The sequence below is a fragment of the Microcaecilia unicolor genome, chromosome 4, assembly GCF_901765095.1.
Source record: "Microcaecilia unicolor chromosome 4, aMicUni1.1, whole genome shotgun sequence".
Taxonomy (NCBI): Eukaryota; Metazoa; Chordata; class Amphibia; order Gymnophiona; family Siphonopidae; genus Microcaecilia; species Microcaecilia unicolor.
The window spans coordinates 144991293-145007056 of NC_044034.1; the positions used below are offsets into that span (position 1 = coordinate 144991293).

Below are 15764 nucleotides of genomic sequence, written 5' to 3' on the forward strand. Positions count from 1 at the left end.
TGATTATCTCGCTAACTCTTCTATGTGGCTTTATTGTGCTGGCTTCTTCTTATGTTTCCTGTGAGGTTTTGAACAGAAATATGGATTTTAATAACATTTTTCCTATATTCAACTTGTCCTATACAACATTCTTCCTTAATGCACAAATCGGGAATTCGGCACACATTCAGCTCAAGCCTTATACTTCTACGAAGACACTGTAGGCAGTTTCGATAGAAATTGGATTTTTATTAAGGCCGCAGCCAGGAACATAAACACCATAACTTATTTGAACAATATAACCATTCGATGACTTACAACATTTCTGCTATCAAAATTCCTACTTAGGGTACACAGTCTTCATTATTTGCAATCTCCTATTGGATCACAGGTGTTGCCGTCTAAGCACCCTGTCTCTGTTTTCTTCTGTTACTCTTAGGACATGTAGTGCTCTTGCCTTATCCCATTTAAGGATGTGCCTACACCGTTTCTTACAGCATCCAATGCCACAAGCCCTCCCGACCATCGAAGTCGGGAGACAAAACCGTCCCAATACTCCTTTCTGTCAGGTATCCACTAACATGCGGCCATACCTGCTCCTTCATGAATTTTCTTTAACCAGCATAGTTTGACACTTCTCTTTCATCTACTAAATGTAAGGGTGCTGTGTACCCGGACTTAACTGATATCACATACTGCCCTTCACTGGGTCTAATGTTGACAGGGTGGGTGGGGAGGGAAACGCTTCTCTGCCTTGTCTTTGAATTGCAATGTCCCTACTTCCTCTATTCCTTAACCTTTTTCTCCCCTTGCTCCTCCTTCCCTTCCCTTTTAACTCTTACCTCTCCTTCTTTCTACCTTCCCTATCTTTTAACCCTTCCTTCGTCTTTAGCCCGTTTGTGGCCGACCCCCACCTATAGTGGTTTCCTATCTCTTTCTCAATAAAATCCAAAGACTTGCAAAATTCCATCATATTGCATGATAGAGGCCATAATGCTTGCAGGACCATATTGTCAATGTATTCAGGTATTCTTCTGTGTACTTTTTTTTCTTAAGGGTGCTATAGGTGGACTGCTGACAGGAATCCTCTTATCTTTCTGGGCTGGAATTGGCGCATTTATTTATCCTGCTCCATCGGCAAAGGCACAGCCACTGGACCTAAGCACAGATCTCTGTGTAAGATCCAACATCACCCAGACTACTCTATTCACTCCAACCGAAGCCTCTTTCAGGTATATTTTATCGCTCAGTGGGGCATTTGTAGTATGAAAATCAGAAGGCCCAAACCAAAACCTTGATATGACCGTATTGAGACTTTAAATGTGTAATGATATTTCTAAGATGTTACTCGTGTGAGCCTTGTTAACCAAAGAAATTTCCGTAGTTGTGTTCCCATTCCTGAGAGTTTACAATCGAAGCTGAATTCAGAGAGCTCGAAGCTGAATTCAGAGAGCTGAGGGTGAAACGGAACACAGGCTCGCTGCTTATGTACTTGTTAACAGACGTCCCAGTAAACTGTGGATAAGTAGCATTCAAATCATTTTCAAATCTCTGGGGGTGTTTTTGCCACGGACTTTGCACTGTTCTCAAAAGGGAAAATGGGCCGCCTCTCTAAACTGCCAAAGGAATTTGCATCTCCTTGTTGTACACCTAATTCTTCTCTTCAAAATGATACAGTTCGAGAGTAATTTGAAACATTTACATGAATAGATAACAGATTTACACAGTCAAATGGCACAATGCTACTTACGTCTGCAGCACTTACATATTTCAAAAAGGCAATTTCAAAAAGGGACAACAGATGAGGCCGCTTTTAAGATTTATAAATATTAGAAATAATTTATCTGGTCCCCAGGTTTAGGGGTCCTTTTACTAAAGTGTGCTAAGTTATTTATTTTTGACTTGCTGTACCATCTTTAACTGACTGAGCAGGACAAAGTGGTTTACAGTTTAACTGCCCTGTTTACTAAGCCACACGGCAATGCCAGCACAGTCCATTGAAAGTGAATGGGCTGTGTTGGCATTAGCGCATGGCAGCTGCTAGCACAGCTTAGTAAACGGGAGGGGGGGGGGTTAATCACACAAAGAAATATGAGAAAAAAAGCTACAATTCATGAAAGCAAAGGGGTTCAGTCATAACAACAGATAGTAATCAGAGAGTAAACAGTCTACACAGGGCCTAGTAAGTTGCAACCCCTAGAACACCCCCCCCCCCCAGTCAGGTTGAATAGTAACATAGTAGATGACGGCAGAAAAAGACCTGCACGGGCCATCCAATCTGCCCAACAAGACAACTCATGTGTGCTACTTTTGTGTATACCCTACTTTGATTTGTACCTGTGCTCTTCAGGGCACAGACCGTATAAGTCTGCCCAGCACTAGCCCCACCTCCCAACCACCAGCCCCGCCTCCCAACCACCGGCTCTGGCACAGACCGTATAAGTCTGCCCAGCACTATCCCCGCCTCCCACCACCGGCTCTGGCACAGACCATATAAGTCTGCCCAGCGCTATCCCTGCCTCCCAACCTCCAATCCCGCTTCCCACCACTGGCTCTGGCACAGACCGTATAAGTCTGCCCCGCACTATCCCCACCTCCCAACTTCCAGCCCCGCCTCCCACTACCAGCTCTGCTATCCAATCTCGGTTAAGCTCCTGAGGATCCTTTCCTTCTGAACAGGATTCCTTTATGTTTATCCCACGCATGTTTGAATTCCGTTACCGTTTTCCTCTCCACCACCTCCCGCGGGAGGGCATTCCAAGAATGGTTAAAAAGTCAGGTTGTAATTTTTTGATAGAGAGTTCACTCCTTACTATCAAAGTGAGTCAATTCCAAAGCGCTGGAGCAATGAAACAGAAGGTGCAGTGACAAATGGTTTCGTAATGGGCCATAGGAATATAATGGGTGTCTTATCGATATCACTAAATCCATTAGCACACTTTACTTTATTTTCTTATTTATTTAACAATTTCTCCACAATGTTGTTCTTTCAAATTCTCAAAACGTCTTTTCCCATTTGCCACTTTTTGAGCTAGATTCTATGTATGGCGCCTGAAAATTCCATAGGGAAATAAAATACGCCTAGGCGTGTACTCTAAAGTATGCCTATATTTTATAGAATAGGCTTAAATTTCCACATGGTATATAGAATACTCCGAGCACCTTTCCACATGACTAAATTTAGTTGTGCGCCATGTTTTACCTGGCATAAATCCCAATGCCTAAATTAGGCGCAGAGAGGGTGTATTCTATATCAAAGCACAAAGATTTTAGAAACGCCCGTGCTCTGCCATGGCCTTGCTCCCTTTTCAACTATGCAACTTAGAATTTAAGCGCACCACATTACAGAATATGCTTTGCTTTCCCCATAGAAATTAAGACGTGATATATAGAATCCCTGGGTTAATGTGTTCCTTATTGTGGCAAGTTATTGCTAACTCTTATAAAATTAAAAATAAAACTCCTAAGATACTCCTAGGATGATGGAAAAGAAAATCACAGTTTCTCTTGTTAGTCACCCTTATTTTCTATCTTACATAAGTACATATTGAGGGGCATAATCGAACAGGGGCACCCATCTCTATGGGCGCCCATCTCTAATGACAGCCCCGTAAAGCGGCGTATCCGACCGTATTATCAAAACAAGATGGGCGGCCATCTTTCATTTCGATAATATAGTCGGGGCCGGCCAAATCTCAACATTTGGGCCACCCTTAGAGATGGCCGCCATTGGTTTTCACCGATAATGGAAACTAATGGCGGCTATCTCAAAACCGGCCAAATCCAAGCCATTTGGTTGTGGAAGGAGCCAGCGTTTGTAGTTCACTGGTCCCCCTCACATGCCAGTACACCAACCAGGCACCCTAGGGGGCACTGCAGTGGACTTCACAAATTGATCCCAGGTGCATAGCTCCCTTACCTTCAGTGTTGAGTCCCCCCAAACCCCACTACCCACAACTATACAACACTGCCATAGCCCTTAAAGGGTAACGGGGGGCACCTAAATGTGGGTACAGTGGGTTTCAGGTGGGGTTTGGAGGGCTCCCATTTACCACCACAAGTTTAACAGGTGGGGGATGGGCCTGGGTCCGCCTGTCTGAAGTGAACTGCAGTACCCACTAAAAACTGCTCTAGGGACCTGCATAGTGCTGTGATGATGCTGGGTATGACATTTGAGGCTGGCAAAAAATGTTTTTTAATTTTTTTTGGGTGGGAGGGGGTTGGTGACCACTAGGGGAGTAAGGGGAGGTGATCCCCGATTTCCTCCAGTGGTCATCTGGTCAGTTCGGGCACCTTTTCAAGGCTTGGTCATGAACAAAAAGGGACCAAGTAAAGTCGGCCAAATTCTTGGCAGAACTGGCCTTCTTTTTTCCATTATCGGCCGAGGACGGCCATCTCTTAACCACGCCCCCGTCCCGCCTTCAGTACACTGCCGACATGCCCCCTTGAACTTTGGCTGGCCCTGCGACGGAAAGCAGTTGAAGCCGGCCAAAATCGGCTTTTGATTATTCCGATTTGGCCAGCCTTAGGAGAAGGCCGGCCATCTCCCGATTTGTTTCGGAAGATGGCCGCCCTTCTCCTTCGAAAATAAGCAGGATTGCCATACTGGGACAGACTGAAGGTCTATGAAGCGCAACATCCTGTTTCCAACATTGACCAATCCAGGTCACAAATACCTGGCAAGATCCCAAAACAGTTCAATACATTTTATGCTGCTTATTCTAGATAATCAGTGGATTTTCCCCAAGTCCATTTTAATAATGGTCTATGGACTTTTCCTTTAGGAAGCCATCCAAACATTTTTTTAAACCCCACTAAGCTAACCACTTTTACTAGGTTCTCTGGCAATTTGTTTTAAATTTACTACTTTATATCTTCATTGTGTGCCCCCTAGTCCTAGTATTTTTGGAAAGAGTAAACAAGCGATTCACGTCTACCCGTTCCACTCCACTCATTATTTTATAGACCTCTATCATATCTCCCTTTAGTCATACTTTCTCCAAGCTGAAGAGCCCTAGCTGCTTTAGCCTTTCTTCACCAGTCTATGGTGTGACAACAGATTTAGCACACATTAATGATTTGTGCCCACTAAACGCTAAGAAGCCTATTTTATACCTATTGGCTTCTTAGCATTTAGCATGTGCTAATCATTAGTAAAAGGACCTCTTTATGTTCCACCACCCTTACACCCTATGCTGTTTATCAAGATTTTTTTTAATGTATATTGCGTTGACATTGTAAGTAGGGACACTAGCAGGCTTATTTTCGAAAGAGAAGGGCGCCCATCTTTCGACACAAATCGTGAGATGGGCTTCCTTCTCTCAGGGTCGCCCAAATTGGCATAATTGAAAGCTGATTTTGGGCGTCCCCAACTGCTTCCCGTCGCGGGGGACGACCAAGTTCCCGGGGGCATGTTGGAGGCGTAGCGAAGGTGGGACTGGGGCATGCCTAACAGATAGGTGTCCTCGAGCGATAATGGAAAAAAGAAGGGCATCCCCGAGGAGCACTTGGCCTACTTTACTTGGTCCATTTTTTCTTATGACCAAGCCTCAAAAAGGTGCCCGAACTGACCAGATGACCACCGGAGGGAATCGGGGATGACCACCCCTGACTCCCCCAGTGGTGACTATTCCCCTTCCACCCGAAAAAAAACAACTTTAAAAACTTTTTTTGCCAGCCTCAAATATCATACTCAGGTCCATCGCAGCAGTATGCAGGTCCCGGGGGGGGGGGGGGGGGGGGGAGATGTGTGTGTCAGCGAAGGCATGGACGTCCTTCTTTCAAACATTTTGGACGTCCTGAACTGCCCCCCCCACCAAGGACGGACAAATTTCAAGGGAGTGGAGGAGTGGCCTACTGGTTAGAGTACTGGTCTTGCAATCCAGAGGTGGCTAGTTGAAATCCCACTGCTGCTACTTGTGATCCAAATTTTAAATAAATGAAGGGGGTGTCAGAGGCATAGCAAAGGCATGGATGTCCTTCTCACAGAAACATCCACATTTTGGACATCCTCAACTGCCCATCGCAGGGACGGAGGCATAGCGAAGGCACCTAACACTTGGACGTCCTTCACCCACACTCAAAAAAATAAAAAAAACGACCTTCTTGATGAGCACTTGGACATTTTCACCTGGACTTGTATTTTTTTTAAGGTTGTAAGCGGCTATTATACACGCAGCTTGTCTGCATGTATGAAACCATCTTTGGCATGCGCAGAGCAGCCACGCATAATGCTTGGCTGCTGTGCACTGGCTTCCCTTCCTTAGGAAGGAAATTGTGTGCAAATGAGCTAACAGCGAGCAGCTCATTTGCATGCAATTTCCTTCATGCATACCCATTCCTTTTTGAATCGCTAAGGGATCGGTAAGGGAAGGGCTTTTTCCGTTCAGTTAGTGCATCAGTTATTCCATTGCAGTGCCCCCTAGGGTGCCCGGTTGGTGTCCTGGCATGTCAGGGGGACCAGTGCAATACAAATGCCGGCTCCTCCCACGACCAAATCAGTTGGATTTGGTCATTTTTGAGATGGGCGTCCTCGGTTTCCATTATCACCGAAAACCGGGGACAACCATCTCTAAGGTTGACCATCTCAACATTTAGGTCGACCATCTCTAAGGTCGACCTAAATGTTGAGATTTGGGCGTCCCCGACTGTATTATCAAAACAAAAGATGGACGCCCTTCGCAGGGATGTCCTGCGAGGACACCTTCAGGAAAACCTGGGCGCCCCGTTTGATTGTGCCCCTCCACGCCATAGTATGTTCTACTATATGAATATTTTATTCTGCTGTATTTGTTTATCATCTATGTGCAAGAGGATGTGGTAACAGCAGTTAGCATATCTGGGTTTTAAAAAGTTTTGGACAAATTCCTGGAGGAAAAGTCCATAGTCTGCTATTGAGGCAGACATGGGAAGCAACAGCTTACCTGGGGATTTGTAGTATGATGTGTTGCCATGATTTGAGTTTCTGCCAGGTACTTGTGACCTGGCTTGGTCACTGTTTGGAAAATAGGATACTGGGCTAGCTGGACCATTGGTCTGACCCAGTATGGCTACTCTTATGTTCTTCTGTAATCCCAATAAATAAATAAATAAATAAATAAATAAACTCAATCTGTTTAGCAAGACTTTCTCTAATGTTACAGCATGTCTGCATTTTGTAATTCTTGTTCTTTGTGTGGAGGTGAAAGGAAGAACATCAGGAATTAACCAAGTCTCCCATATTTCTTCTAAAAAGTGGTTAATTTGCAGTCAATAGAATCAGTTTTATATAAAACACAGACAGAGATCATTGACCTCCTGCTGACACTTCTGCTTTTAAGTGTTTTCTTTGTAATTTGTACAACTGTGTAAGTAGGATCCTCAAGGTTTTGTACCTGTTCCTGCACTAGAGAGACATTTAATTATAAGGGTCCTTTTACTGAAGTCTACTAAGCAGTGAACTTGTGAATTAGCATGTGCTTTTAATGGTAACTGTTACCACCTTGCATGACAGCTCAGGCCAATTCACATTCTAACTGTACAGCTTGTTATGAAGTGGGAAATGAGCAGATTATGGATGAGGAACTGGCATGGACTGTGTTTTGTTCTTAGTGCTGGTACTTTGCACAGTCACTGTTGCTGTTAGCACATATACACCTACTGTACTAAAGAGGAGGTGGTAAGGAAATCCATGCGAACTATGAACACATGTAATGCACTCTAAATATTTTTTTCTATATTGTAACTGCAAACGTTAGCAGGTAATAAGTGCAAAACTTTGCCACACTTTAGTAAAGGGGCTTCTTAAACTTTAGTAAAGGATTCTTTAAGATTCTTTCTTTTATTCATTGTCGACTGTTAGAACATAAGAACAGACATACTGGGTCAGACTTGTCCATCTAGCCCAGTATCCTGCTTCCAACAATAGCCAATTCAGGTCGTAAGTACCTGTCAGAAACCCAAATAGTGGCAACATTTCATGCTACCAGTCCCAGGGCAAGCAGTGGCTTCCCCATGTCTGTCTCAATAGCAAACTATGGACTTTTCTTCCAGGAACTTGTTCAAACCTTTTCCAAACCAAGGTTCGCTAGCTGCTGTTACCACATCCTCTGGCAACAAGTTCCAGAGCTTAACTATACATTGAGTGAAAAAATATTTACTCCTATTTCTTTTAAAAGTGTCTCCATGTAAGTTCATTGAGGGGCCCTTTTACAAAGGTGAGTAAGGGCCTATGCGCGTCCAGCGCATTTCATATCGGCATTACCACTCAGCTACCGTGTGCCCCGGGCAGTAATTCTGAATTGGGCGCATGCTAAAAACACATGGTTGCTGAATGTAGCGGACTGGATGCAATGCAATCATTGAAATGATTGATACCATCCTTTTGACATTCACACACGTCGATGCACAGCCCCTGAGGAAGCCATGAGAGTGAAACGGGTCTGTCCACTGTCGGGTGTTAGCTAAGTGCTCGACCTTTTTTGCTATTACTAAACAAGTTTAATGCAAAAGTTATGACCGATTGAGCAAATAGTAAAATGTTGTCTTTTGAGAAAAATTGAAAAAATTGAGAAGAAAATAATAGAGAAAGATGAATATTTTTAATTAAGGATTAAGAATTAATAAATAAAATCATTAAAAAAATAAGAAAAATATCATGAGGTTTTTAGACCGATGATGAACGCTACAACTCCAGTGAAAGACGTTAAAATCTAAGTAAGCGTTTGGGTGTATTGAAGTCTCTTCCTCATTTTAGAAAAAGAAGCAATATATATGTTTGTGCAATAGTACTGGACTCTTTGATATTGTGTTCAATTTTGTTTTTTTAGAGCCTCAGTTAACTTTTTTGGATACTTACCCAGCAGTAAACATAAGTGTGCGTGTGCTGCATGCCTACCTCCCCGGTAGCACATGAGACCTTACCTCTAAGTCAATGGGTGGTGGTTCATTTCAGACTGAAAATGGATGCATGCTGGTTTTTGTTTTGCCGCACATCCATTTTCTGGCCCCTAAAAAAAGACCCTTTTTCTAGGATGTGGCCAAAAATGGCCCAGTGCGTTCTCAAAAGACACGCACGCACTGCTGCAGGCCACTTTTTGCCGTGGCTTAGTAAAAGGGCCCCTCAGTGTCCCCTGGACTTAGATTTTATTGTTACTGTAATCTGTTGCCTTTCTATCATTTCTGCATTTGTAGGCCGCAGTTGGCAGACACCTGGTACTCCATGTCTTACCTCTACTACAGCGCTGTGGGATTTCTGGGGTGTATTATCGCAGGGCTTCTCATAAGCTTCATAACAGGTTGGTTAAATGATTCTAAAATTATGCTTGCACTAGAATCACATTTTTAATACATTGGGGTCTGAAGGTTTTATGTCCCTTACAATAAGGCCATTGTTTTAGAAACATATCCACGTGTAAATTGCAATCATATGTACAGATCAGTTTCAGAAAGCTGCTATTTAGTTACTGCATTTGACATACTTCCAAAGGCCTGCACATTGCTGTCTAGGTGGTTTACAATGTTAAAATGAAACTAAAAGGCAGGAGAGAGTGGAAGAGAGCATGGCGTGGGATTAGAGAGATCAGTGGAACTGAGGAAAAGCTTAAGAAAACAGGTGAGTTTTTAAGACCTGTTTAAAAGCTGGAAGGTGACGGTTGGTTCCTGAGGTTGCAGGGCAGTTCATTCCATAGTTTAGGGCAGGGGCGTAGCCATGGGTGGGCCTGGATGGGCCTAGGCCCACCCAGTTTGGGTTCAGGCCCACCCAGCAGCAGAGCGGAGGGAGCAGGCAGCGCTGATCCTGCATCTGCCTCCTTCTCTCTGACGGCAGCGCTTCCCAGACGCTGCCTACCGCCGCCACGATCGCACGATCTACCTCCTCCCTCTGTCTCACTCTCAACAGCAGCGGTAGGAGGAATGTTGTGAAAAGGGGGAGAGTTATTGCCAATAAAAGAAAAATTAAGTCAAGATTACTTAGAATCAGCAGAGGAGACGCTTCCGGGTTAGAAGCAGGAAGCAGCGTGTTTGAATCGCTACCGCTGCTGTTGAGAGTGAGACAGAGGGAGGAGGTAGATCGTGCGATCATGGCGGTGGTAGGCAGCATCTGGGAAGTGCTGCTGTCAGAGAGAGGGCGGGCAGGTGGAATGGAATGGGAGGGAAGGATGCATGGGGGAGGAGAATTGCTGGACATGGACGGGAGGGGAGAGGAGAGAGGAGAGTCACTGGGGATGGATGGAGGTGGGGGTCAGGGGAGAGAGGAGAATTGCTGGGGATGATGGATGGATGGATGGAGGTGGGGGAAGGGGAGAGAGGAGAATTGCTGGGAATGGATGGATGGAGGGGACAGGGGCAAGAACAGAATTGCTGGGTATGGATGGATGGAGGGGAGAGGAGAGTTGCTGGACATGGGTGGATGGAGGGGAGGGAAGAGGAGAGAGGAAGGTTGCTGGACATGGATGGATGGAGGGAAGGGCAGGAGAGAGGAGGCTGCTGGATATGGATGGAGGAGAGGGAAGGGAGAGAGAAGAAATGCTGGACATGGATGGAGGGGAGGGAAGAGTGAGGAAGGAGATGAGATGAGGGAAAAGGAAGAGAAGAGAAAATTGCACATGGCTGAAGAAAATAGGCAGAAGCTGGATCCACTGGACAGTCAAGTCTGCGGAGGACCCAGAGCAAGAAATGAAGAAGAAAGGCGGAAAGTAAAGCCCTGGAAACGGAGTAAAGAGGACAGATAGCAGCAGAATCAGATACTGGGCCAGTATGATCAGAAAACAAAGTCACCAGACAGCAAAGGTAGAAAAAAAATCATTTTATTTTCATTATAATGATTGGAACATGTCCACTTTGAGAATCAGGTGCTCAACATTAAAAGTTTATATTTATTTACAGCATTTTATCCCACATTAAACATGAATTAGATTGGAACCTGGGATCATTTAATGTTTTTTTTTTCCTGGAGAGAGTAATGCATTGCCTCCCCCCCCCCCCCCCCAGGCTCTCTCCCCGGCTATAGCCAGCTCTGCAATTTTGAGGGGAGGTGCACAGGTGGACGGGGGGGGGGGGGGGGGGCCCGCAGAGGTGGACCGGGGAGAGAGTCTGTTGTTAAACATTTACCAGCACACCACTGTCTAGTGCCCACCCATCCAACCTGTTGGCCCACCCAAAAATTGACTTCTGGCTACGCCACTGGTTTAGGGCCAATATACCTGAAAGCAGAGTTTTGGGTGATGTTGAGACGGAGGAGGGAAGGTCCTAGCACAAACCTCTTGGGAATCCCACTATCTACCTTTATTGAATATTCACTGGCTGAGGAGTGTTGAGTAGTTTATGAAGTAAGGACCTCTCTCATTGTCTAGTAAAGAGTTTGCGTGCTGCAAAGAGGAAATATACCCTTCCCTAATAGATGTATAGTTTCAATAGTACTGACCCTGTTTATTCTGCCCCAAACTGTTTGCAATCTAATGGGACAATTCCATAACAAGGTGCCTTCATTTCAGTGTTCCAAATGCAGTGACCACCCCAATTCCACTATAGAATTCCAGCGTAGACCTGCATTGGTGTGCCTACATTTAGGTGTCATCCTCCAATTTGCTGACACCATTTTGAATAATTAAAGCATGATCTTTGTACAGTAGTTATTCAAAACAGAGCTGGCCCGCCTGAGACCAGCCTCATTTTGAAAAACAGTATCAATGGGACAGAGAGACAAGGGATCACCCTACAGTCCTTGAAATAAAAAAATAAATAAAAGGAATTACTAAGAGGACAGTGGAAGGGACTCAGAGATTGCCCATAGGCTTCAGGTGCTTAGCAGGACCAGTCGCAAACTTAGGGAATCTTTTATAAAATTTAAATCAGCAAAGTCCAGAAAACCAATTTTTTGGTGTAATTTTGTTTTTCACTTCTTTACTTTTTCAGTTCATTTTTATTTTTTTAATTAATGTTGAATAAACAAAACAAAAGAAAAACACAGCAAAACGCTATAAATCAAACTGAAAAATTGTGTTCAGTGCACATCCCTAAAGTTTAATTCAAAAGTAAATTGCAATGTTGTGAAAAGGGGGAGAGTTATTGCCAATAAAAGAAAAATTAAGTCAAGATTACTTAGGATCAGCAAACCTCCATCTCCCATCATTATGCTTTGCATTATTTTCTGTAATGTGAACAATTTTTGAAGTGTAACTGTTGTATGTCTGGAATATGTTGTTTACAGGTGCAACACATGGGAAAGATATTAAACCTTTGTTAATTCGTCCTGTCTGCAATATATTTTGCTTTTGCTCTGAGAAATACAAAACGTTTTGCTGGTGTGGTGTTCAGCATGACAACCAGAATTTCAATGTGAGTATCTGTGTTACAGATTTAGTCTTCGATAAATTTTTATTGCACTTTAAAATGTCTACCTCTAATGCTTACTATCAAATTGTGAAATAGTGCAGAGTTAATGACAGCAGATAAGACAGAAGTGGCCTATCTAATCTATACAGTAATGTGGTTATGGTTGAAACTGGAACTCGGTGAAGGTTACCCTCTGTATACTTTTGTTTTTGGTTGTAACTGTCACTTGAAGGTTGTGACCCCCAAAATGTTTCAGGTTCCCCCCTTTCCCCCGGATTCTATATACGGCAACTAGAGTTGCATGCACAAATTGGCCACATGAGTTTCCAGACTCATTTGGTGTAGTGCTGATAATTGGCCACTAACAAGCAATTATTGGCATTAATTAGAATTTATGAGTGCAACTTTCTAAGGATATTCTATAAAGTGGTGTGGGTAAATTCTAATATGCGGATCTCAAGAGGGGGCATGGCCAGTAACATAGCAAGGAAATTTTTACAGGGGTACATATTCCATGTGCCCCCCCATCTCCCCTGTTTCCCCAGTACCATAAAATCATCTCTGCTGCAGTCTTTGACTGGGCAGCGGCAATGGCACTCATAGGTTGCCTGCGGCCTGCACTGGGACTTCCTCTCAGAACTATCCCTCCCTTCATAAAAGAGGAAGTTACATCAGAAGGGGCGGGATGATTCAGAGAGGAAATCCCGGTGTAGGCCGCAGGCAACCTGCCTGGGCAAAGACTGCAACAGGGATGATTTTAAGGTATGGGCAGAGAGCTTGGTCTGACAGGGGGTGCGTACACACATACCTAGTATAAATATGCCACTGGGCGTGGCCATGGGAATGTCATGGGAGTTCCTAAAACTTGCACACACTGTTATAGAATATGCCCGATCTGTGCCTGTTAGACGTGGGCATTTACATCAGGTTTTAGTTGGCATAAATGGTCGTGCCTAAATTGTAGTCATGGGGATGAGCATTACGTGTGTTCTATAAACCGTACCTAACTTTAGACCAAGTATATAGAATAGCGCTAACTGTGTTTTTTTTCAATGCTGACTTTTTAGGCACAATATATAGAATCTGGTCCTCTGTGGCTTTGTTTACTGTTGTAATTGCTGTTCCATGCAGGTTATGCCTCTGTCTTATGCCAACATTTTCACAGGCTCTGTTCTTCTTCCGTAGAGCTATAAAATGTGGAAGCTGGTGAGAAGGCTTCATTTTCAGATAACCTGATGGACTTGTTCTTTTTGAGACTGACCATTCTTTTCTACCTTTACCAGGAGGACTCTGAAAATGATTTGAAGAAAGACATTACCATGAAATCCCAGAATGGAGTGGAGAAGGAAGTCTACCAGACATATCTACCAGGCTACAGCCCTGAGGAGAAAACATACACAAACCCAAGCCTAGACACCTATTTCTAACCCCTATAAAATGAGGAAAACACGAGAGCAGAGCTCCTGAATCTGAAAGCATACAGAAAAGGTCACTTTATAATGGAGGGGGCATAGTTTCAGTGGGAAAGTGACGGTGGTTTAGCCATTAAACATACACCTGTGAACGATGTCTTAGAAAAGTGCACATTCTGAAATGATGGTGTGAACTTTAGGTACACAGGGATGGAGACTGAGTGGATCTCACAAGTATGCAACATAGATACTTGAAAAATATTGGTGCAAATATTTACTCCTGCCCCAGGGTTGCTGGAAATATCTGCACCTGCCACTTGCACTAGGATTTTCTAAAGGCAAGTAGATGATTCAAAGGCTCTTTAATTAGGCCCCCTTGTTAGAAAATTACCTCCATAAGGCTTTATGTACAAAGCTCCACAGGCCCCTTAAGTTGCCAGCATAACATTTGCTGACTGTCTCAAATTCATTCCATCACTCATGCATTATTTTTTTTCTGTATTTTAAAACTGGTTTCCAGACTCATTTGGTGTAGTACTGTAGAGCAGTTGACAGAAGTCAGTCAAAGATTTCTTCTTCTCTATACCATAGAAAATAAATATCCATCTGGTGACATTTGTCAATGCAGAAAGTATGGCAAAAAAAACCAGGAAGGGTGAACCTTCAGTGGGTCCAGTTCTGTAAATATTTGAGTCACATTTATTCATATAGTCAGAGGCTACTTCACTTTATTTGAAGGCTCTGCAAATCTTTGAATACTTAGGATAAAAGTGCAGATCCATATATATATATTTGGATCCACAGAAGCCTTGAAACATGAAATAACTTGACCAGTATGAAAATCTGAGTTGAGCTATGATTGGTCTGAATTCATCTTAATTTGAAATGTGAGTACTGTAGTTTCTCTCTCTCTCTCTCTCTCTCTCTCTCTCTCTCTCTCTCTCTCTATCTAGCTATCTATAATTTTATTTTTCTGATGCAAGTTCAAAGTCTGCTCTACCTCAGCTCTAACACTCAGACTAAAACTATCAGGATGAGGTTAGGATTTAATTCAAACTGGTTCAGCTTTACTTCTTTGGTGATTCACTAGAAGCTAATGCCAAGGAAGTAGCAGTCAGTGCAGATTTCTGACAAGAGCATTTTACTCAGTGCTAGTGTCCATAATACCATTACAAATATTGTACAGTGTGTGAAAAGAAAACTTCCTCAGCAGAGAAAATATTAATGCAGTTAACTTTTTCACCAACACAAATATGCTTTTCTTCTGAATGACTTTAAACTTCTCCTTCCCCTATTGTTTTTAACCTTTACCTTGTATAGGTCATCTGTGAGTGGCAGATAGCCACAACTTTAGAAATTTGAGGTTCCTAAGTGGAATTTCATTCAATCTGATTCTGTTATTTATTTTAATATACAGGTTCAATCTTCCCAGGGGATACATTAGCTATGGCAGGGGAGGGCAACCTTGGTCCTCGAGGGCTGCAACCCGTCGGGTTTTTAGAATTTTCCCAATGAATATGCATAAGATCTATTTGCATGGACTGCCTCTATTGTATGCATATGCTCACCCCTGATCTAAAGGGATACATTAGCCTAAAGGGCTGCTCTTCTCTGTACATTCTCCAGTGCTCTAACACAGTGATTCCTAAACCTGGTCCTGGAGGCACCCCAGCCAATCAGAATGCCCACAATGAATAGTCATGAGAGAAATCTGCATGCACTGCCTCCACCTCACCCAAACCTATCTCATGAATATTCATTGCGGACATCCCGAAAACCTGATTGGCTGGGGTGCCTCTAGGATGAGGTTTGGAAACCACTGCACATTTTTTTTCCCAAAGACAGAGCACTGTTTACTAAGATGTGCTATAGGCGCACTAGTATTTTTAGCGCATGCTAAAAATGAGCACGTGCTAGAATTTTTAGCGTGTGCTAAAAATTAGCACAAGCTAATGCTAGAGATGCTCATAGGAATATATGAAAATTCTAATAGATAGACCGTAGAATATATATATATATATATATATATATATATATATATATATATATATATATGTGGGG

At 43.3% G+C, this 15764-nt stretch overlaps 1 protein-coding gene across 1 annotated transcript in view; it reads left to right on the forward strand.

The window, feature by feature from the left end:
* The window catches only part of SLC5A12 (solute carrier family 5 member 12), a 53988-nt gene extending 39182 nt beyond the window's left edge, over nucleotides 1-14806 (forward strand). The window contains exons 12-15 of the mRNA XM_030200696.1: nucleotides 1036-1211; nucleotides 9151-9254; nucleotides 12167-12294; nucleotides 13575-14806. Of these exons, the coding sequence (XP_030056556.1) occupies nucleotides 1036-1211; nucleotides 9151-9254; nucleotides 12167-12294; nucleotides 13575-13718 (552 nt within the window). The 3' untranslated portion in view covers nucleotides 13719-14806. The remainder of the gene's footprint in view (nucleotides 1-1035; nucleotides 1212-9150; nucleotides 9255-12166; nucleotides 12295-13574) is intronic.
* Nucleotides 14807-15764: the final 958 nt, after the last annotated feature.